Here is a 22,298-nt window from a genome sequence, read left to right on the forward strand (position 1 = left end):
ATGTCGCCCAACCGTTTTACCCCTTTTTTTTGCCAATTTAAAGCCATTCCATCCAAAAATATACTTGGCAGTAACCCTGATGCACTAAAAGGAGTATAATACGAGAACTTCCCAATTGCCGTTGTTCGAATCAGCCATCTCCAAGTCTTATAAGCTCCCATTAGTACCTTAAATTGAGTTCGCTTATAGTAACTGCCATCAATTTCAATAAAAAAACTCTGCTTCACACAAGACCCCAGCAAGATCTCAAATATTGATGGGTGATTATACATATGTTCAGTTGCCTCCCCTGTAATCAGTATTACCATTTTCAATAAAAAACAAACTATGTAGTAAAGAAAAAAATCTGGTACCCCTAACCCTCCCCTTTCAATTGGTAACATCAAGTGCTTTATAGCTCGTCTTGGTTTTCCAGGGCTCCAAATGAATTTCCCACATAAGGATTGCAAAGCCTGTATCTTAGATTTTAGTAATTCCAAGGGTATTGACCTAAACAAATATAACACTTTAGGTAAAACATTCATTTTTATAATGTTAGTGCGTCCAATAATAGTCAGGTATAATCGTTCCCATCTCTCAAGTGATATCTTAATTTTGTCATATACCATATTCCAATTAGCGTCAATCAGTTCTGTCATATTGGCCTTGATCAATATCCTGGGATAAGTAACCTCCCTCACCACTCTCTCATCTTCCCATGTTAGGGCTTCCGAACATAAAATCTGAGTTTTTGATTCATTGAGCTTATAGCCGGTTATAATTCCAAAATCTTTTGCAAGCCTCTCAATCTCTAAAATGGCAGTATCTGGATTAACAGTAATCACCGCAATATCATCTGCGTAAGCAAAAACAGAAAACGCAAAATCAAATACTATAAAGGGAGGTATAAGAGGATTTTGGTTTAATTGTTCTACAAAAGGATTAATATACAAAGCAAATAATAACGAGGAGCAAGGGCAACCTTGGCGAGTCCCTCTAGTAATGTTTAAAGAGTCAGAGAGTGCTCCCAAAACAGAGATTTTGGCAGTTGGTTTAGAATATAAAGATTTAATTGACTTAATACATTTCTGGCCAAATCCCATTTTGGCCATTAATCTCCATAAGTAATCCCAACACACACGGTCAAACGCTTTTTCTGCGTCTAACAGAAAAAGCGCTAATTTCTGATTATTTACTGCCGCGATATCAAACAGCGTGATGACTTTATTTATGTGATCCACCGTTCCTCTTTTCGGTATAAAACCGTGCTGTTGTCGAGAAACTAAGAATGTTACAACTTTAGATAATCGGTTGGCCAAAATCTTTGAATAGATCTTATTATCAACATTCAATAGGGATATTGGTCGATAAGATCCCACGTTATCAGCAGGTTTGCCTTTCTTGCAAAAAACCGCAATAGTTGCATCAGACCAGGTACTAGGTGTGTTTTATTTCAGTCTACACACGCCCCGCTGCGTAGCGCTCTGCATCTCTTTGTATGCCTTATTGAATACATGTATTATTTCAGTCTACACACTCCCCGCTGCATAGCGCTCTGCATCGCTTTGTATGCCTAGTTGAAAATTTGTATTCATTGAGGCTACACCCGCTCCGCTGCGTAGCGCTCTGCACTACTTAGTTTGGTGAGAAGAGTTAACTGTGACATATCCGCATTGCCTGGCCCGTGTAGCACTTTTCCATTTGGGAACGCTCCGCATTGCTATCTGTGTGTCTGTAATTGACATTGTGCCCGTCTTCCACCGCCAGCTCGCATCACCCGATCCTGTTGTTTTCCCCTCGTCCATTTTGTTGTGCCTGCAGCCCGTCCCTCCCCCTACGCTCCCGCCTCCCTGCTCCCCCTCCCACCCACCGCCCCCTCCACCTCTCCACTTATGTCAGATGCACCAACGCGCAGCGTCCACGCGCTACGGCTGCGCCGAAGGTGCGCCAAAGGTAAGCCCGTCTACGCCCGTCCGCGCCTGGACCTCGCCCAGCGCCAGACCCCCTGGTCCCCGCCTCACCCATCCTCCTCGCGTTATATACGACGCCTCCTCCCTCCTTGCACTCAACCCCGGCCGACTCACTAACTGCACCCAAGCAGCACCAGGACACACCCATGGACCCTTCACCTGCCACTCCTGCAAATTTACCTGCGTCAAGACCCAAACTAAATCCACAAACACCAAACAGAGAGCCAACACCAACCACCTCAAATGCATCCTTCTCAACACCCGCTCGGTTCACAAACACGCCATCGACCTTTGGAATCTACTCGACACCATTTCTCCGGACATCGCCTTCCTAACAGAAACCTGGATGAATGCCTCTTCAGCTCCAGACATCACCATAGCCATCCCGGACGGCTACAAGATCATCTGTAAGGACCGCCCCATCCAAACAGGAGAAGGCATCGCCATCGTCCACAAGAACACCATCCGCGTCTCAACCAGCTCAGATGACAACCTCGCTATCGCCGAACACCTTCACTTCCAGATCCACACCGACCCCAAGACAACACTTAGGGGCACCCTCCTCTACAGGCCACCAGGACCCCGTACTAAATTCAGCGAAGACATCACTGACTTTATCACCCCACACGCCCTCCCTTCAGAAGACTACATTCTACTGGGAGACCTCAATTTCCATCTGGAAAAGAGCAACGACAGTAACACCACCACCCTCCTGGACAATCTCGCCAATCTCGGACTCAAACAACTTGTTAACACCCCCACACACTATGCAGGACACACACTCGACCCTATCTTCACTTCCAGCAAGCATATCTCCTTCACTCATACCACACCCCTCCACTGGACGGACCACAGCTGTATCCACTTTATCTACAATAAGACCTCGACCCACAACCACCCTCAACCAACTCTGCGAAGAAATTGGAACAAAATCACCATCGACCAGATCTCCACATCGCTTCTTCAAAAACCCCCTGCCTATTCAACGAACCCTAACCAAGCCGCCATCAACCTCACACAATGGTTAACCCAAACCGCCGACAAATTAGCACCCTTGAAAAAACATCAAACCAAGCAAGGTAGCAAGAACGCCCCCTGGTTCAACGACGAACTTAAGAAATCCAAGAAGCTCTGTCGTTCCCTTGAGAAAACTTGGAAAACAGACCCAAACACTATCACCCAAGCCGCCTTCAAAAACGCCACCCGCAAACACCACCAACTAATACGGACAGCCAAGAAATCAGCACTCAAAGACTGACTAGACAACAACGCCCACAACAGCAAGGAACTTTTCAACATCATCAAAGAATTCACCAACCCCACCGCCAGCTCTAACGACATCACCCCCTCTCAAACCCTCTGCGACTCCCTTGCCTCATTCTTTCATAACAAAATCGCCGACATCCATAACAGCTTTGATAACACACCTGTAAATCAATCCACCCCACTCACCTCCGAACCGTCACCCCCTCCGAATATCCTTCTCGAATGGAACCCAATCACCACAGAAGAGACCATTCGCCTGATGAATTCCATCCACTCAGGATCCCCTACAGACCCATGTCCCCATCACATCTTCAACAAAGCAGACTCCATTATCGCGCCCCATCTCCGAGATGTCATCAACTACTCCCTAAACTCCACCACATTCCCAGATAGCTGGAAACACGCCAAACTCAGCGCCCTTCTGAAGAAACCCACAGCTGACCCCAACGAACTCAAAAACTATCGCCCCATCTCGCTCCTCCCATTCCCTGCCAAAGTCATTGAGAAAGCCATTAACAATCAGCTCGCCACCTTCCTCGAAACTAACAAATCACTCGACTCCTCACAGTCTGGCTTCCGAGCCAAGCACAGCACCGAGACCGCCCTCATCGCAGCAACAGACGACATTCGAACACTACTGGACAACGGAGACACAGTCGCCCTTATCCTCCTTGACCTCTCCGCGGCCTTCGACACAGTCTGCCATAGCACCCTTATACAACGCCTCAGAAACATCGGAATTCAAGGAAAAGCATTGGACTGGATCATTTCATTCCTCGCTGGAAGAACTCAGAGAGTCCGCCTCCCCCCTTTTAAGTCAGAAGCCACCGAAGTCATCTGCGGCGTCCTGCAAGGATCATCACTCAGCCCCACCCTCTTCAACGTCTACATGAGCCCCCTCGCAACCATCGCACGTCAACACAACCTCAACATCATCTCCTACGCTGATGACACTCAGCTGATCCTTTCACTCACCAAAGACCCAACCATCGCCAAAAACAACCTACACGAAGGGATGAAAGAAGTAGCCGAGTGGATGAAACACAGCCGTCTAAAACTGAACTCGGACAAAACGGAAGTCCTCATCCTAGGCTCATCCCCTTCCGCCTGGGACGACTCTTGGTGGCCAACGGCCCTAGGAAAAGCCCCCATACCGACGGACCACGCACGGAACTTAGGCATCATCCTGGACTCCTCACTCTCGATGACCAGACAAGTCAACGCCGTCTCTTCTTCATGCTTCAACATTCTACGCATGCTCAAAAAAACATTTCGCTGGATCCCCACCGAAACAAGAAAAACGGTCACCCACGCACTGGTTACAAGCCGTCTGGACTACGGAAACACCCTTTACGCCGGTTCCACCGCGAAACTACAGAAAAAACTCCAACGCATCCAAAATGCTTCAGCCAGACTCATACTAGACATCCCCCGCACAGACCACATTTCTGCTCACCTGAAAGACCTTCACTGGCTCCCCGTCAACAAGAGAATAACGTTCCGTCTCCTCACCCACGCACACAAAGCCCTATACGAACTTGGACCTGATTGTCTCAACACGCGCCTTTCCTTTTACACCCCCACCCGCCAGCTGCGTTCGTCCAACCTAGCCCTCGCCGCTGTTCCGCGCATCCGCAAAACCACCATGGGAGGAAGATCCTTCTCCTACTTAGCGGCCAAGACCTGGAATTCCCTTCCCATCCACCTCCGTCTTACTCAAAACCACCTAGCCTTCAGAAAACAACTTAAAACATGGATATTCGATAAGTAAACCTCCCCCCCCCCTTCCTCAAGCGCCTTGAGACCCTACGGGTATGTAGTGCGCTATATAAATTCTGACTTGACTTAACTTGACTTCCCCTGCTGTGCTTCCAACATTACAGGCAGCATTTCATCCTTTAAACTATTAAAAAATTGTTTATATACTTCCACAGGAATTCTATCGGGGCCAGCGGCCTTACCAACTGCCAAGCTCTTTACTGCCGTTTCTAACCCTACCATAGTTATTGGTAAATCCAATTCTTCTGCAATTACAGAATCCAAGACTTTCAGCCCTATATCCAATCTATCACTCCATTCAGTAGTTGCATCTGTCCTATCTTCCTTCGAGTATAATTCAGCATAACATTTTTGAAAGATATTGAGAATTTGTTCCGGCTCTGAGTGAGATACACCCTGAGAGTCTTTCATTGCATTGATATTCCGAGCTGACTGCTTCATTCGCAGTCTTACCGCTAATCTTTTACCAATTTTTTCCCCAAATTCATAGCTTTGCATTTTAGACGTTAAGAATCTCCTTGCAATTTCTGTGTTCCAAAAACCAAGAACGTTAGCTCTAGCCTTTGCTACCCCATTTTCAACCTCCCAAAGCTCCTTTCTACCCTTGGCAACTTCCATTGTTAAAAGAATCTCTGCATATGCCAACTGCTCATATAGCTTATCAAGTTCTTTTTTGAGTTTTTTTTGCTGCCAAAATGAAAAACTAATGCACTCTCCCCGGAACCCCGCTTTGAAAGTATCCCACACTATGCCAATATTAGCCGTACCCTGGTTGTTAATAAAAAAAGATCGAATCCAACTTTTCACATGTGTATTAAATTCTTTATTCAGTCCCAATTTACGATCATAAGAAAAGATAGAAGGTGTTAACCTCTTCGCTCGTCCCTGTATTTCAATCATTACCGGAGAGTGATCAGAAGTGATTCTGGGGTAAGTTCTGATTTTAGCACCTTCCAATAAATTTTCTGGGGCAAAAAAGTAATCTAATCTAACTAATTTTTTGTGGGGATGTGAGTAAAAAGTAAACCCGTTATCACCCCCCCTAAGCTTTCCCCATACATCAATTAAGCCTTGATCTTGTAATAAATTAGCAAGAGCTTTATACACTCTTGGCTTTCGACCTTTATAATTTCCATACCCACCCTGCATTGCATTATTCGACAAGTTTATATTCATATCCCCACAAATCACTATCGGTTGTGAAATTTAACTAGCTCCAGATTTATTTCGTTCAAAGGAGCGGGATCGTCCAAATTTGCTCCATAGACTGTAGCTAGTGTGAACAGCCTGCCCCAGTCCTAATTTACCTTTTTTAAATGTATTTATTGAAGTGCTCTGGGTGCGAAGGCTACTTCTTTACCTCCCTGCCTCTTCTGTGGAGCACCTTAATTGTGGCAGGGTAGGGGCTGCACAGGAGCCTATGCAATACAACTGGCTCCCTACCCAGGCCAAACAGATACTTGTGATGGTGTAGGAGCTGACTGCCTTTGTTCTGCTCTCCGTCAACACTGGTGGTGATCTTTGCACCAGATGCTTTCTGGTCTGTCTAGGCACAGGGAGATAGGGAAAGCACTCTACTTTAGCAGGAGTGTATTGCTTCTGTGCCACTTCTGCCCCCAATGCCCTGGCCCTTCCCAGGGTGTACAAATTGTCAGGAAGGTAAGGTGCCAGGCGTCTGCTCCCCCATTGGCAATTTACCAGGGCACTGGCCTTTACCAAGGGCTAGCTTAAGCTGCAGAGCAAGGTAAATAATTTGCAAGCTGGGCAGCACTGGGTGCCTACTGGGCAGCATCCCTAGAAGGGGGATAACAAATGCAGTTATAACCAACTGATCTGCACAGAGTTCGGCACGTTGCTGTCCTGGTGAAATGTTCTAGCAACCAAGACTTTTCTGTTAGCCCCTTTTGCCTCTGTCAATTTGGTGTTTTTCAGAGAGCTATTTTCAACACTCACCCTCCAATGAGAGAGAGCTCAGGGCCTGCCCTCCTGTCTTTTAGTTTCTCACAGCCTACTGGTAAGGCTTCTGGGCTATACCCTGAACCTGCTCCTCTGCTTTGGGTCCTGGTACGTCTTCTTGGCCCGTGGCCTTCCACAGTAGCGCCATGTGGCCCTCAAGTTAGATTACTTTCTCTATCCACTCTTCTCAGGCTCCCCAGCCTCCTGCCCACTTGTAGGGTCCCTATGTTAAGTTATGTTAACCCAACTTATATAGCGCAACAACTGCCTCAGCGAAGAGGCGTCCCGGCACTGCCAGCAACAAGACATAGAGGCTAGGGCCTAAGCCGGGGGGAAGAGATAGGTTTTGATAAAGTTCCGAAACATCACATAGTTGTCCAGACAGCGAATCTAGGAGGGAAGGGAGTTCCAAAGTTTATCCGCTAGGCTGCAAAACGACCGTCCACTGGCACGCACACGTTTCAAACGCGGGACGGTGACCATGCATTGCCCCGCGGAGCACAAAAGGCGCAAAGGTGTATAAGGCACTAACAGATTGGCCAAGATAACTGGGGAGGAGGTCTTCAGAATTTTAAGGGCCAGGCAAAGGGTCTTGAAGTCGATAAGCTTGGCCATAGGTAGCCAATGTAACCGTCGAATGACACCAGTTTTTGGGCAGCTTCTAGGGAGCCCAAGCAGGGCTCTGGCTGCCGAATTTTAGACTCTTTGCAGACGTGTGACATCATCCTTATTAGCTCCAAGGTAGAGTGAACTGGCGTAGTCCAGCCTTGACAAGATAGCCGCTTGGACAGTCATTTGTCGGGTGGACAGATCAAAGTACCCCAACAGGATTTAAATCCCCAAATTAAGCCAAAACACGTGCCAGCCACTTTCTTGGTGTGATCCTGAAAACTGAGGGTCGAGTCCATCCACACCCCTAGATTTTTTACCACCAACTTAGGGGTAGGTGGGCACCCAAGAATATCCGGGCACCAATGCTTACTCCAGAACCCGGTGTCTATCCGCACCAGCAGCACCTGAGATTTGTTGGCAGTGAGCTGGAGGCAGTTGGCGGTCATCCACTCCGCGACTGCCGCCAAACCACTCTTAAATTTGGGAGCGTTACATATAAAGTTGTCCACCACCAACTGCGTGTCATCGGCATAGGAGACAATGGAGAGACCCCAGTCCCTGGCCACCACAGCCAAAGGCTGAACACACAGATTGAACAGTACAGGACTCAGAGCAAAACCCTGTGGCACACCCTGTCTGATAGACTGGACACCAGAGAGAAAAGGCGGAGCGGTCACCTGAAATGTTCTCTCAGAGAGGAAAGATCCAAACCACTCTAGAGCTGAATCAACGATACCGGCCTCCTCCAGATGGTGTAGTAGAATCTGGTGGGAGACTGTATCGAATGCAGCGCTAAGATCTAACAGAATCAGTGCCGCAGTGTTCCCAGCATCCAGAACGGTCCGCAGATGTTCGGACAGAGCAAGGAGAGTAGTCTCAGTGCCGTGACCTGGGTGGAAACCATTCTGCATGAGATCCAGAATACTTTGACTATCCAGAAATGCCGTTAGAGTGGAAATAATATGAGCCTCTGTAATCTTAGCTACCCAAGGTAAGAGAGAAATCGGACGGAAGTTTTCCAATTTGGCTGGATCCAGTGAAGGTTTTTTAAGAGGTGGGACCACCATAGCCTGTTTCCACAGCCTAGAGACCACAGCAGTGGAGACCGAGGTGTTAACCACCTGGCACAGAGGTGCCAAGAGCACAGGCAGCGAGTTCATGAACTGGTTTTGCTTAAGAGGGTCTGCAGGAGAGCCAGATTTAACTTTGCTGCATAGCAGACGGAGCTCATCCTGAGAGACCGAGGGAAAGGCCGTGAGAGTATGGGTAGTAGGGGGTGTGTGTATAGGACTAGGGCAGGCAGAAACCAAAGGGAAGGATCTATATATAGTTTACACTTTCATAACAAAGAAAGTAGGAAGTTCCTCACAGTGCTGCTTAGATGTAATCACTGACGCCGCAGGGGGTTTCCTTAGTTTAAGATCGTTGAGTATTTTGAAAATAAATTTGGCTGGGTTGCTGTTGGACTTAATTTCAATAGCATAGTATGTGTCCAGAATGAGTCAGGTTCCCCCTTTCAGACTGCTGTACCACAGGACCCGTGTTCAGAAGTTCAAGGTGAACCCTGTCCTCCAGTATCCCAGCATTTTCACACCTCTATTTCCCCCTGAGGGAATAGCAAGGTCAATGCTCATGGCCCTCAAGAATTATTCTAACCCCTGCATGCCAGCTGGACTCTGATGTGCCTGGATCCCCTTTTCCATCAGGGGTCAGAAGTAATGGAGTCCCTCTCTTCTGGAAGAGGCAGATCTCACAGAATCCTCTTCTTCAGCAGAAGTCACCGCCAGGGCTGCCTTCTTTTTGTGTCATTCATCCCAGCTCTCAGAATGTTCTCAAAAGTCTACCTGGGGCAGGGACTTTTAACTTTGGGCAGAAAGCCCCAGAAAGTGGGAATATTCGACCAATCCAAAGATTACGCATCTTCACTCCAACCGTTTTTTCATCTCTCGTGCACAGCCTCTTGGGACCTTTCAAAATGGCCACCTCAAGTGATCAATGGTCACAGCTCCATGTAAGCTCAAAGCCCCGTCTCCAAACTGCCACTGCCAAACTGATTCCTTCCCACCAAAACTTGGAGAGTGTGGAAGCAGAGATATGACTGCTATTTCTCTGGGAAGTGCTTTCTCAGGCTGTCGGTCAGTGTGAATGGAAGTATGTTAGAGGCTGGCCTGGCATATGATGTACACTTATTGAAGTGGACACCGTGCACCATTCCAGACAACCCTTATGGTGATTTAGGAGGTCTAAGACAACCATAGAAGTCTCTCTAAGTGGTAGCTATGGAGAGCAGCCTTCAGGCTTAGTCCAGAAGGAGTGTAAAGCAGCTTGTTTTACCAGAACGCAATCTTATAGTTATAGATTAAATGAAAAAGAACCACACTGTATTTATAAAAATATGTATTTATTATATATTACTCTCTAACATGTTTAGGTATCTCCTACCCGGAGATATGCACAAAGCACACAATACTTTGCATAGAAGTCACGTAAATAGCACAGAATACACAGCGAACCCCAGGGAGGACCAAACCATATATTAGGAAAGTGGTATAAGAACCCTGACTTGGGTCAAGACAAGGTCCAGAGGATGTAGAAGTGCTGGGCCACCAAGGAACTAAGGAACCACCCAAGGTGAGTGACTAGGAACCCCACAGAGATCTAGGCAGTGTGGAAACACGGCCACGTTTCCCGTACAAATCGATGTGTTAGTCGCAATTGGTTTTTTAAAGAAAAAGGACCCTTCTCAGTGGCCCCTGAAGAGACCCCATGGAAGACAGAAGGTTGGGGAGTCCCTCCACCAGTGGATACCCTAGTGCCCACATTACCTACACCAGGGAAGCCGGGTCCACTGCTGTTTCCAATGGAGGACTTCAGGAAAGTGTCTCTGCTGGAGAAGGAGAAAGTGTTCCGGCGGAATCTGAAGGTGGATTCTAGTTGAAAGATCCCTTCAAGCAGAGAGGACAGAGTCTATGTCACTGAGGAGTGACCCGGAGAGCTAGAAGATGAATGGCCATTGATGTTGTGTGTTCCAGCAGAGGTGATGGTGACCTTGACTCTGCAGCTGTGAGGACCAGGTGATGCTGAGGAAGAACAGGAGACTGGCACAAGCTGTCCCATGTCAGATATCGAGAGCTTAGGGGTTGGTGTCCGTCGGAAGCACCAACAAGCCTTGGCAAACGCAAACAATGTGGATGTCGAAGACGTACAATGTCGGGACCAGCATGGTCCAGGGGACTCACCACAAGCAGGGGAGTCAGGGCAGGCCCTGAGCAATCAGGGAAGGGCAACAGATACAAAGATGACCCTTTACAGGACCCTCAGACTGGAGGCACTTGGGTCAGCTCACCAAAAGCTGCACACCACGATGCAATCGATGCAGTGTGGATGAAGATTCTGGTCACTGGAAATGCACGAGGTTGGGGCTACTTGGAGCCCAAAGGTCTTGATGGAAGGAAGCCAACAAGCCTTGGCAACGGCAAGTCAATGTGATGCACAGGGTTTCGGTTCCTGCAGCTCCCACAAAGGATACTGGCCTCAAACTTGGTGAGAGAGCAGGGCAGGCCTCAAGAGCTGAGTAGAACCACCACCGGTGTTGTTGAACCTTTCGGGGTCCATAGGAGCTCGGGATCAGCAGACCGGTCAGCTTGGTTGTGGTGACTGCTGATGCAGGGAAGTGACTCCTTCACTTTAAGCGAGATTCCTTCAAGTGTCTTGGATGCCCGTAGGCCTTGGAAGGTTCCTGTATGGTGCACAGGCACAGACAATGCAGCAGACTGAAAGGGGGACAAAGTCTAGCCCAAACTAAGTCCAGCGAAGTTCAGAGTGCCCAGACGGTAGAAGTTGAAGTGGTGTCTGAATTTAATCATGTCCCACGACAAATCTAGGGACCCACCCATAGATAGGCCCTTAAGTACCCTAAGGAAAGGGTAGGGATGATTCAGTGGATCCTCCCAGGGGAGGGTCCGGACAGTGGGGAGGTTACTCTCATGTCCTTTGTCCAGCTTTGCGTCGGAGCGGGAGCAACGGCTCCCAGAGCTGGTTTGAACTGGACTATGTATGAGGATACCAAATGTGCCCCTCATGCAGACTGAGTGGCGCTGGCAAGTCCACCCACCCTGCCCCAATACACTAAATCCTGTCTGGGAGGTGGTCACACCTCCCTGTGACAGGATACCTATTGTTCTGCCTTCCCCTGCTCGAGCTTGGCTCAGCAGCAGGAGGGCAGAATTGTGTCTTTGGTCAGCACCAACCATTTTGTGCTGTCTGGGTCTAGAAAACTGATACCAGTAACATGTGCTTGGAATTGTACCGCCCACCCGTTTACAGTGTGGGGGTAGGATTCCAATATGTTTGATACCAAACATGATAGGATTAGTTGCAGCTACTTTTGAGATGGTCATCGCGTAATTACGCGGTGCCCCTCTATATGTTAAATGGCTGCTTCACTTACAACATGGGAGAATGGACTCCGTAGGCTGTAGGGGCGCCCTCACACTTCGAAACCAGCACCCTACCCTCTGGATTGTAAAGCCCTGCTATAGGGGTGACTTATAGGTTTTTTAGTGCAGTGACACTAGATAAAGGAAACCTATATCTTTTGTAAGTGGTGCTAGCTCATGCTTACACAGGCTGCAATGGCAGGCCTATAGTCACAGTTTGAATGGTCACCCATGGGTGGGATAATACAATACTAGGGACTGATAAGGGTACCCCATTATCCAATCTAGTATGTACCTAATGTTATGTTAAAAAAATGTATACCGCGCTCGATCACCATACGGTTTCATGGCGCTCCTAACAAATGCGGAGGGCAGGAACGGGTATTACTCGAAGGCTGAGTGGAAGAGAAACGTTTTTAGCATCCTACAAAAGCAATCGTAGGTAGGGCAATGTCGGAAAGCAGACGGGAGGGAATTCCAGATTTTGGGGGCCTAAAAAGAAAAACATAAACTGCCATGTTTTTTGCGTTTGATTTTAGGGATGACTAAAAGGTTCTGAGAGGAGGAACGGAGATCTCTGGAGGGAACATATCGCTTCAGACTAGAAGAAGTGAAAACAGGGGCCAAATCAGACATAGCTTTAAATACCATGCAGCCAAGTTTGAAAGTGCAACGCTTAGCCACCGGGAGCCAATGCAGGCTCCGTAGTAGCAGCGAAACATGCTGGTGCTTAGGTTGATGGTAAACCAGGCGTGCTGCCTGATTTTGCACCAGCTGCAACCTGTGGAGATGTTATGCAGGAATTCCCGCATACAGAGTGTTGGCGTAGTCAATTCTCGACGTAACGAGGGCCATGATGACAAGGATAAGTGCATCTCTAGTGAGAAATCTGCAGATTTTACGTATCCTGCGCAGATGGAAGAAGCAGGATGACGTGACAGCACTAATCTGAGGCCTCATAGATAGGTCACTGGAGATGACTACGCCAAGGCTCTTCACAGAGTTGACGGAGCAGGGAGGAGGCCCTAGTGAGGGAGGCCAGAAGCTGTCATTCCATGGGTTGGCTGCTCCACCCACCAGCACAAGCTCGGTCTTGGCGGGATTTAATTTGAGCTGGATGTGGTACATCCATTCCGATATCTCAAGCAAGGTGAATTGGAAACTGGTGCGGGAGGAAAGGGAGGTGTCAATGGGAAAGATTAGCTGCAAATCGTCCGCGTAATTGAAGATAGTGGCTGCGGATTTGAGAAGGGAAGCAATCAAGGGCTGCATATACAAATTAAATAACAGAGGGGATAGAGCGGAGCCCTGTGGGACTCCGCAGGATAGGGGGGAATAAGAGGCGGAGAAGGTAGACAGGTGCACTGCCTGAGAACGCCTGTCCAGAAAGGATCTAACCCATTCAAGAGCTGTGCCCTGAATGCCGGCATTTTTTACCTAAGTACTGAACATAACAATTTAAGGGAGAAAGCAGAGAGATTGGGGTCCTGAATAGCAGGATCCTAGTCAGACTAGTCAAAAACAGCTTAGCACCAGGCAAAAAGTGGAAGTAACCATAAAAGCAGATCCTACTTTCCTACGATTACCCTATGCAGATGCAACTTCCTCCTACTTCCTGTTTCAGGATCAGGCTTCTTAATTTATCTCCAGGTGACCCTCTTTGGTGATGGAAGGCTTTCATCTACCTGAGTAATTAACTTGGTCCAGCAGGATAGTTCAAAGCCAAAATCGAATTATGGGCTGACTCAGAAAAATATGAGCAAACTCAAAACACACAAAGTAGTGCAGATATGCCCAAATTATATTGTATTAGCATTTCTGGTCTTTTTTATGCATTAAAGCACAAGTTAAACTTCTCTCTAGGTCCAGCCAATGAAAAGTTATTTGGGGCATATTTTGCCTACAATGTGAATACAATAAGTCACTACACACATTGAAGCTGTAAAGGCACATACTGAAATCAAACAGAAATGGGGACAATAGAGATAATTAAATGAGGCTTGCCAAGGCTATAAACAATTCATTGGAGGTCTCACCTGTAACAGGTTACATGTGTGCAAATAGTGGGCTGAGTTGGTAGTCCAATTCGCTCATCCTGCAAATGGGTGCATCAAATGTAACAAGCCTAGAGCCTCTATCCCCAGCTGAGCAGCAGGGAGTTCAACCGCACAGCAAAACCATTATACCAGTGTTTATAGTAAGTATGGTTCAGTTAGTGAGATTCACAGCAGAGAGTCCAAAACCTGGGGGGTCTACAGGAAAAAATCCAGAAGGGGTACAGGGCTTAGAACCCCATTCATCACAGGCACTTTACTATTAATTAAAAAACAAACCACTTTTCTGTTGTGCTCGGTTTGGTGAGGTTATTTTATATAAAGCATGTCTCGTACCGATATTATTTTGCGTTTTGTAGCAGCATGAAATGTTGGAAACGAAACCAGGTGAAACCGTACCAACAGGACGAGTAAAAGAAACTGATGTATTTTGATCATTAAGAAGACATGTTAGATTTTTAAGAATCTGTTCTTACTGCTTTAATTACTTCAGTTTTGAAAGTGGATTTTGGTGACCCACTGTTTAAAATATTTAAACAAAGTGCAAGTTTGGAAGGGATAATGTTGCCAAGTCTCTTGAACAGAAATGTCGGCTCTTAAAGAAGAATTCCTTATCTACCCACGCCTGGCACACCCCAATCGGGGACTTTCAGAATGAACGCTACATTATGCCATTGTTTCTATAGGATGGGGATCACAATAAGGACAATGAATCCATGTAGGAACTTGAGATGTAAATCTGACAAGACATCATTTAATGAGACGTGTCCCTTATCCCTTGTTGATGCATGCTGCTAGGGTTTAGATTTGAATCTGGTAAGATTGTCTAGGGAAACCTTGTGGTGAAATGCTTATTTCAAACTTTCATTATAGAACAACGGAGTTGTCTTATCTAAGGCTAGCAGAGCTAACTTCTCTTCAGCAAAAAAGAGATGGTCTATTAGGACCAGGAAAAGAGAACTTCTTCTCATGCTTTCTGATAAGTAGACTTTGATCCTTTTCTGAGCAGATTTAGCTATTTTATGAGACTTTTGGCTACAAGCCCTTCACAAGTGCAAAGATTTAAAACACATTAAAACCAGAAACTACTGGAAGGGGTTGATTACTGTAATGATCATTTGTGTAGTTTTGTTCATTCCTAGAGCAGCATTCCAGTCTGCTGGCCTGAGAACTTCCTTTGGCTGCTATTTTGTATACAAAATTGAGCTGAGGTTCCTCCTTGTTCTGTCTCGTGCCGGGATGCTCCTGGGTAACTGAGCGCCCTATAAATTTTGTATAATAATAATAATAATAATAAAATCTGGATTCTCAAGTAAGGCAGCTGGCACTACATAACAAGCATTGGCATAGCCAATAGGTCTTGCCTTTGGGACCTTATAAGTGTTTAGCCACGCAACAGTTAAAGTTGTTGCACCAAGGATATTGTGCTGCATAAATAAATACTTAGCTTCCAAAAGCGAGATGTATTAGCTGCAACAGTTGACTTTTTTTTTTAATGCCCGTGTTTACTGCACATACTGGCACGTCAGAACTTAAAGCAGCTTCATATATATCAGCAGTCTAACACGTAATAAAGTCATCACAACCTTAACAGAAATGTAAATAGCCGGCATAGTAAGTTTCTACACAGCCCTCACCCACTGCAGCCAACACTGACAGGAGTTATGCAACAACGCTGGGGCTGCCTGCAAATACAAGCACCCTTATTTAACCGAAAGAGGAAGTACCTCTAGATGCAGTGAAATGGACTTGTGTAAATTAGCAGCACATGTGCCATGGTGGACAAGCGCAGACAAATTAGTGAAGACTGCACATGCTGAGTAAACAAGCAAGGAAATTAGAGCTGCGATAAAGTCAGGCAATGGTGCACCTTAAGGCCCCTACAAGTAAACAAAATGACTTGCAAGCTGAGCGAGCTGTCTGAGGTGAGACCCAAAAAAGTGGGAGTGTAAAGATACAGGTCAAAACATCCGATGAGCGAGAAATAACGTGATGAACCGGGACATCCCTAGAAAAAAACACGCCAGCAATAAAGCTGGGGTGCCCAGGAGGCAAGGGAGTGGTGGTGAAGAGGGGGTGATGGTCCCCAACGATTGCAACTACACATCGGGCATGTGCATGTCGAGTATCCGGCCCTCTCAGCGAGAACTTGGAACATCGCTCTGCAGCATGCTCAAAGGAGGTACGCTATCAATGCCCTTATCCCTCAGACCCTTACTAAAGAAGGATCTAAACCAGGTCCCAGATGTGGGGCCCCCAAAACAAAAACCTTTACCCACCTGAGGCTCCGAGATCCTAGCCTCGTAAAGTCGCGAAAGAAAAGGAGAAAGTCACGCTGGCCGTTTACATACCCTCATCCTCCTCCCACGGTGACGTCACCGAAAGGGGTGTTCACACTAAGCTTGATGCTCCTAGTTATGTATACAGGGACAACTGTACTAGTGTCGTGGGAAGCTGTGCTATTTTTTTTGTAGCAGACCTTGACTCCTCCCACCAAACTGGTCAGACGATTTTTGCAGTAAAAAGACGGAGTTGCAATTGCAAACAGTGTCCCAGCAGCAGTTCAATGAGCGTAGTTGCAGCAATGCTGCTGGCAGTTAAAAACCAGCATTGGCCACTTAAACATACGCACAGCAGCATTACATCCCGGCACTGCGAAAGTGAAAGTAATCGCGGCGCCGCAAAAGTGAAAGTAATCGCGGCTGGTGACGCGAGTTGTGCCCAAGCGCTCGACCGAGAAAAAGTGCTGTGCACGTCGCGGGTGCTTGTGCACGTTCTAGCAAGCTGGTGGCCGGCAAGGTAGCACTTTTTAAAGTATTTGGACGTATTTGTTAAAAATGTCTTGGAGTGAGTAACTGGAGGTGTATCCAAGCTATAAGTCTTGAATTTTTCATAACTTCATTGTAGTCAGTGCGTTCGGATCAATACAGAAGGGAGGCCAGAACCTCAGAATCAAACTTATGATGAAACTTGTACAGATTTCAGAGTGTTCCCGCTTAAACCTTTGATTAAAAGAATAGACCAATTATTGAATATAAAGGAAGGAGAATGTATCCTTTCTTTCCCTCAGTTAGAGCCTCATTTATTTAGAGCTGTTTCTTCATCAGTAAATTGCTCCATCATCCTGAAGGCCAAGATTTAAATCTGGTCAATGAGTACACATTAATATTTTCAAAAAACCCTAATAGTCCTAGCTTTCACTTGGCCAAGAGATGAGTTTTGCCCTATACTGAAGCTTATCTTAATCTTCTCCAGGACAGGAAGCATGATCAGAGGTCATGTGAACAAGGAAAAGAATTGCTTGAGCCTATTGTTTTACTTGCTACAAAGATCTCAAAGCCCTGGCATGGGCTTCTTAGACCTTTTCTATTTCGCGTGCTACATTTGCTCAGTGAACAAGGCTAGGGATTTTTTTGTAAAATGAGTGTTATGAGGATTTTGCTACACTGAAAAAATGTCATAAAATGTTTTTATACCAGTACATGAGAAGGTCCTGTGCTGCCATCTAGGATTGGCCTATTTATACACATATTGGTAAGCTTCTGAAATGTGCTTTCTGTCTAGTTATTCATGGATTTGTTTTTGTAAAATTGATAATAAATTATGCATTAAATTGTATTGGATACCTTCTCACAAGATCCCAATTTCCTTACATTAACATGGTGATAAATCACTATGTTACACTTTTAGCAAAAGTGTTTTTTTTCTCTGCTCAAACTGGGTAAGGTGCGTTAACTTACTGGCTTGACTCCGCCTTACTGTTGACAACAGTTTGACAGTTTTAATTTAAAACATCAATTACAAAGTGTATTGATTACCTTTTTTAAAATTATGTAGGGGTTCCTCTAACACCAATTTGAAAAAAATACGTTCTTACCACAGAAGCCTCATGGTACTTAGAGTTCCATATATGGATATGTTGAGAGAGAGTTGTTGCCACAAGCACTCTTTATGTATTGATCTCTTTTCTGATTCCAGAATCCAACTCTGTAGCCCATATCAGACATGTTCTAGGGGAGGAAAAACTTCAGTATCAGGTTTCTCACACTGCTCACCAGCAAAATGTATTCTATGTGGAAGGCAAAGCTTTTCCTGATGCAGGATTTTCGGGACTTGTTACCATCGGTGTCACTCTTCTGGATATCTCTGCTAAGGTATGGTATATTCTTATATTGTTTCTACCTGAATGACTGTCTTGGTGCTGATATAGGTTTACAACTAACTCGTGTGCTCAGTTCCCCCTTTTTATATCATTTCTATTCTGGGAGTTTGTGAAAGATATTTCAAACTGTATAGAAAAGAATTTGTAATTCCTGGGGATCAAAGCACCCCTCCACAATCATATTGCTATCTTTTTTTCCACATTCTTGGTGGCGTCGTTAAGTGATCTCCAACTTATTGAGCTGACTTTCTACATTGTAGGCCTAGGAATGGAATGGCTGTTACCCCTGCAATTTAGGTACTGAATAAACACGATCAGCCCCATTAGACACAAGACAGGGTATCATACTCAGACTGATATATTTTAGCTCCCTTCTTTCAAAATCCCAGCATCATTTTTCTTTTATTCATTTACGTTTTGAGACTTCAATATAGCTATGTTCAAGCGTGTTTTCATTTGCTGTAAATTGATGAACCACGTAGTTTCTGTAAGCTTTACAATGAATGAATTCGGACATTTATAATTAAAAAAATGGGACCATTGAAGTAAGTACCTATTAAATTGTTTGTAATAGTATTTGTTCACATCCTTGAAAAGTCGCAAGCTTGCCACCTACAGGGGTGGGGAAACACTTACGAGATGTGATTAAATCCGAAATAAAGTCACGCAACGAGCTAATTAAGAATCACATTATAAAAAATAACTACAATGTAAATCATTGTTGTTTGATGTGATCAGTGTTTGATGTTTGTGATATTAATCATTGTTTCCAGCCCTTCCCTACACTTACCATACATGTAAACTGTGTATTCTGTTGACACAGGGAGGGAAACAAACCCGTATTTGGAGTGTACACAAACTGAATATATAATTGAAAACGTATTTTGCATTACAGAGAGTGACAGGTAGAAGTAGTATACAAATTAGTAGAAGTGTTTTGTGTGAATGCGAAGCATAATATCTAAACCGGCACTGCATTACAACTGGGATCTCGTCTGAAGTTCTCTTCAAATAGTACCTGAAGATGAAAAGCTCATTTGCATGGGGTCATGTCATGTTTCATTCTTGGGTCTGTCAACTGCGGTTCCCTGACTCAACTTGCTATTACCTATGCTCCTATTTGCCATGGCCACATTTCCCAATCAAGCATACGGAATAGAACCTTTTTGGATAGCTTTTGAATGTTGGGTGTTGTTTTATTTTTCGATCTGTATGTTTAGAAAGAAGGTGGCTAATCTGACAAATGTGTCAAGTGGAAATTTGCACTGCATCATGGGTAAGGAATTAACCATAGTTTTCTGTTACCTGATGAGTGGAAAGATAGACACTACAGGAACGAGGTAACATAATCAGTAAATAGTACTAGCAGTAAAGTTGAGTTCCTAAAATTTTCGAAAGGAACGAGAGGGTATCCATTTGATTTCAAGGGAAATATTGTTCCAAAGACGTGGACCGAGAGAGGATAGAGCCCAGCTTCCAACCATTGAATGCTTAAACATCGGAATAATAATCAGAATTTGAGTGTTTACTCCCAGTCTTCTAGAAGACACCTTCCATTAAAGTAATATGAGAGCCGGATTTTTTCAGTGTAGTAATTAAATCTGTTCATAACACAGAGTGTCTTAAATTGAATACTCCGTTTCACTGGAAGCCAGTGTAGTGTCCCTGTGATCTTGCTCACTGGGTGATATCTTTTTTTTTCTTGCATACTAATAGCATTGCAATATTTTGAATTCTTTGCAGCGTATCAGTCAAATAGTCCATCCATCCCAAAGAAAGGCTATTGCAATAATCAGTTTTTGATCTACTGCAGCCGGTGTCCACTTGAGCATGAAGCGCCTGTGCTAAAAAGGGAAAGCCTTTTTTTCATCGCTACAAATAATAGAAATAATTAGGAGCAATATGATTCATTTATGGAAGAACACTGAGGCCTTAGTTAGATGCAACTCCTAAAGATTTAACTGTCTGAACAGGAGCGGATGCCTCACCTATTGAAAATGGCCTGGCAGTTTGAATTGGTTCGCCCCTGTTGTTACCCAAGAGAAAAATCTATGATTTGCTGGCATTCAATTTAAGGAACCTGTTTGCCATCCAGCATTAACCTTCAGAGAGGCAAACAGTCACATTTGAAGAAGAGTGGCAAAATGACGCACCTAGCCGAACTGCCAGTTGCATATCATTTGTAGGAAAGTGGGTTTCTGTTGCAGTACCCCCCCTCCCACACACACACACACACACTTTTTGCCTGGCTTTTGCTGCAACTTTGACTGAGTACTGGGTCCCTGCTTACCAGGTTCTGAGTACAGTGGCCTTTCCCTAAAACTGTACCACCATTGGCACAACTTCAGACCCCCCCCCTGTAAGACCCTAGTAAATGGTACACCTGGTACCTAGGGAAATGGGACTGACGAGGGTCCCTAGGGACCCCTCACCAAGATCATGCACGCTGCCACTGCAGTCTGCATGCCTTGATACAGACAAAAACGACAAAGTCAACATGACACACTGCATGTATGCCTTGTCAAAGCAGCACTGCCTAAGGTATAGGTAAGTCACCCTTCTAGCAGGCCTTATAAGCCCGAAGGCAGGGTGCACTATATCTCAGGTGTGGGCATATCTGCATGAGCAGATATACTTTTCCGATATTTAAGTCTATTGTTTTTATGTTTGAAAAGCTTTATTTAGAATAATAATGATAACAATCAACATCAGCCAGGAGAACATAGGTCATACAATTCAAATGAAAAACATAGTATTGCTAATGTCAAAGTAGGGAACAAAAATATTTAAGTCTATTGTTAATATTGTAAGTGCCAGAGAAGCCACAAAGAGTACATGGGTCAGAAACTCAACAACTTGAGTTCCCCAGCACCATAAAGCTTCACTGAACCCAGTACTGTTGGGTACCAAACAACTCCTCTTTATAAAGCCACACTGATGCCAGTGTTGGATTTATTAAAACATGTACTCAGAGGGCACCTCTGGTGCCCCCTGAAAACCTGCCAACCCTGGTCTGATCTCTGACTGGCTTTAGGCTGCCTGCCACCACCTGACCTTTTTCTGGACCCCTGGGTCGAGAGCCCCTGTTCTCTAAGGCCAGAAACAAAGCCCCCACAAGGAGCATAGTGCTCAAGAGGGAAGGTTCAAAGGTCTTGCCGCCTTTGTAACGTGACCCCAGCCTCTGCTTCTAGCAGCAAGCAGCAGCCTCTGGCTCAAACCCCCACTTTTGGTGGGAGAACCGGCAGGAAAACTTAGTGAGAAAAGGAGGTGTGCTTCCCTTCGCCAGCTTCACCCCTAAGGTGCTGGAGGTAAAGTGAAGCACATTTTTCGGTGCCCACCATCTTGAAGATGGTGGGACTTATCCAATCAGGGCTAGGGCTATGTCCACCTCCAAAAGAAGGGTGACATTATAGAGGGTGTAGACACCCCAGGTAAGAAATCCATTGGTCCCTACCTGTCACTTCCCTAAATCTAGTATTTAGGTGGCACTCCCGGACCCTGATATCCGATTCCTGATAACCTAAGAAGAACCAGAAACTACAGCGTCGCAGCAGCAGAGATGACTGCAGACACTAACTGACTTGGCACCAGCCCTACTGGTCTGTCCAAGCCCTCAATGAACCTGAGCGAAAAGACGACCCATCCTGCAGCCTAGTGACCTCCTGAACCTTGGGAGCTCTGCCTGCCTTCAACAAAGATCAAGATCTCCCCTGGAAAGTGGATCTGTCCAGAAGAAACCAACTTTAAAGAACATAAAACTGTGCCCTGGGGAACCGCAAAACCACCGCCAGACATACCTCTGCATCAGACGCCCCTAGCCGAAGTCCAAGTGGCCCATCTGTCAGTCCTTTGAAGGTTCCCCAGTGCTTCTGAGCAGGAGTCCACCATGGGCTGCCCCTGCTGGACTCCATCTCGATGCCTGCAGCCTCAACTCGAAGACTCACCCTGACCGCGACCTGCTCAGTAAAACTTTTGACACCTAAGGACACCCCTGCACCGAAAGACCCAAGGCCTTCTGGAGTTTGACCAATGGTGTCCCTATGTCCCCTAGCACCACTACGTACCTGGCAGCTGTGGGTTT

General features: G+C 45.7%; 1 protein-coding gene across 1 annotated transcript in view; it reads left to right on the plus strand.

Moving 5' to 3' along the window:
• LOC144754688 (protein-arginine deiminase type-3-like) overlaps window positions 1-22,298 on the plus strand; it is a 417,320-nt gene that overhangs the window by 143,928 nt on the left and 251,094 nt on the right. The window contains exon 7 of the mRNA XM_078642811.1: window positions 18,034-18,209. Within this exon, the coding sequence (XP_078498937.1) occupies window positions 18,034-18,209 (176 nt within the window). The remainder of the gene's footprint in view (window positions 1-18,033; window positions 18,210-22,298) is intronic.

The sequence above is a fragment of the Lissotriton helveticus genome, chromosome 5_1 (genome assembly GCF_964261635.1).
Source record: "Lissotriton helveticus chromosome 5_1, aLisHel1.1, whole genome shotgun sequence".
Lineage (NCBI taxonomy): Eukaryota > Metazoa > Chordata > Amphibia > Caudata > Salamandridae > Lissotriton > Lissotriton helveticus.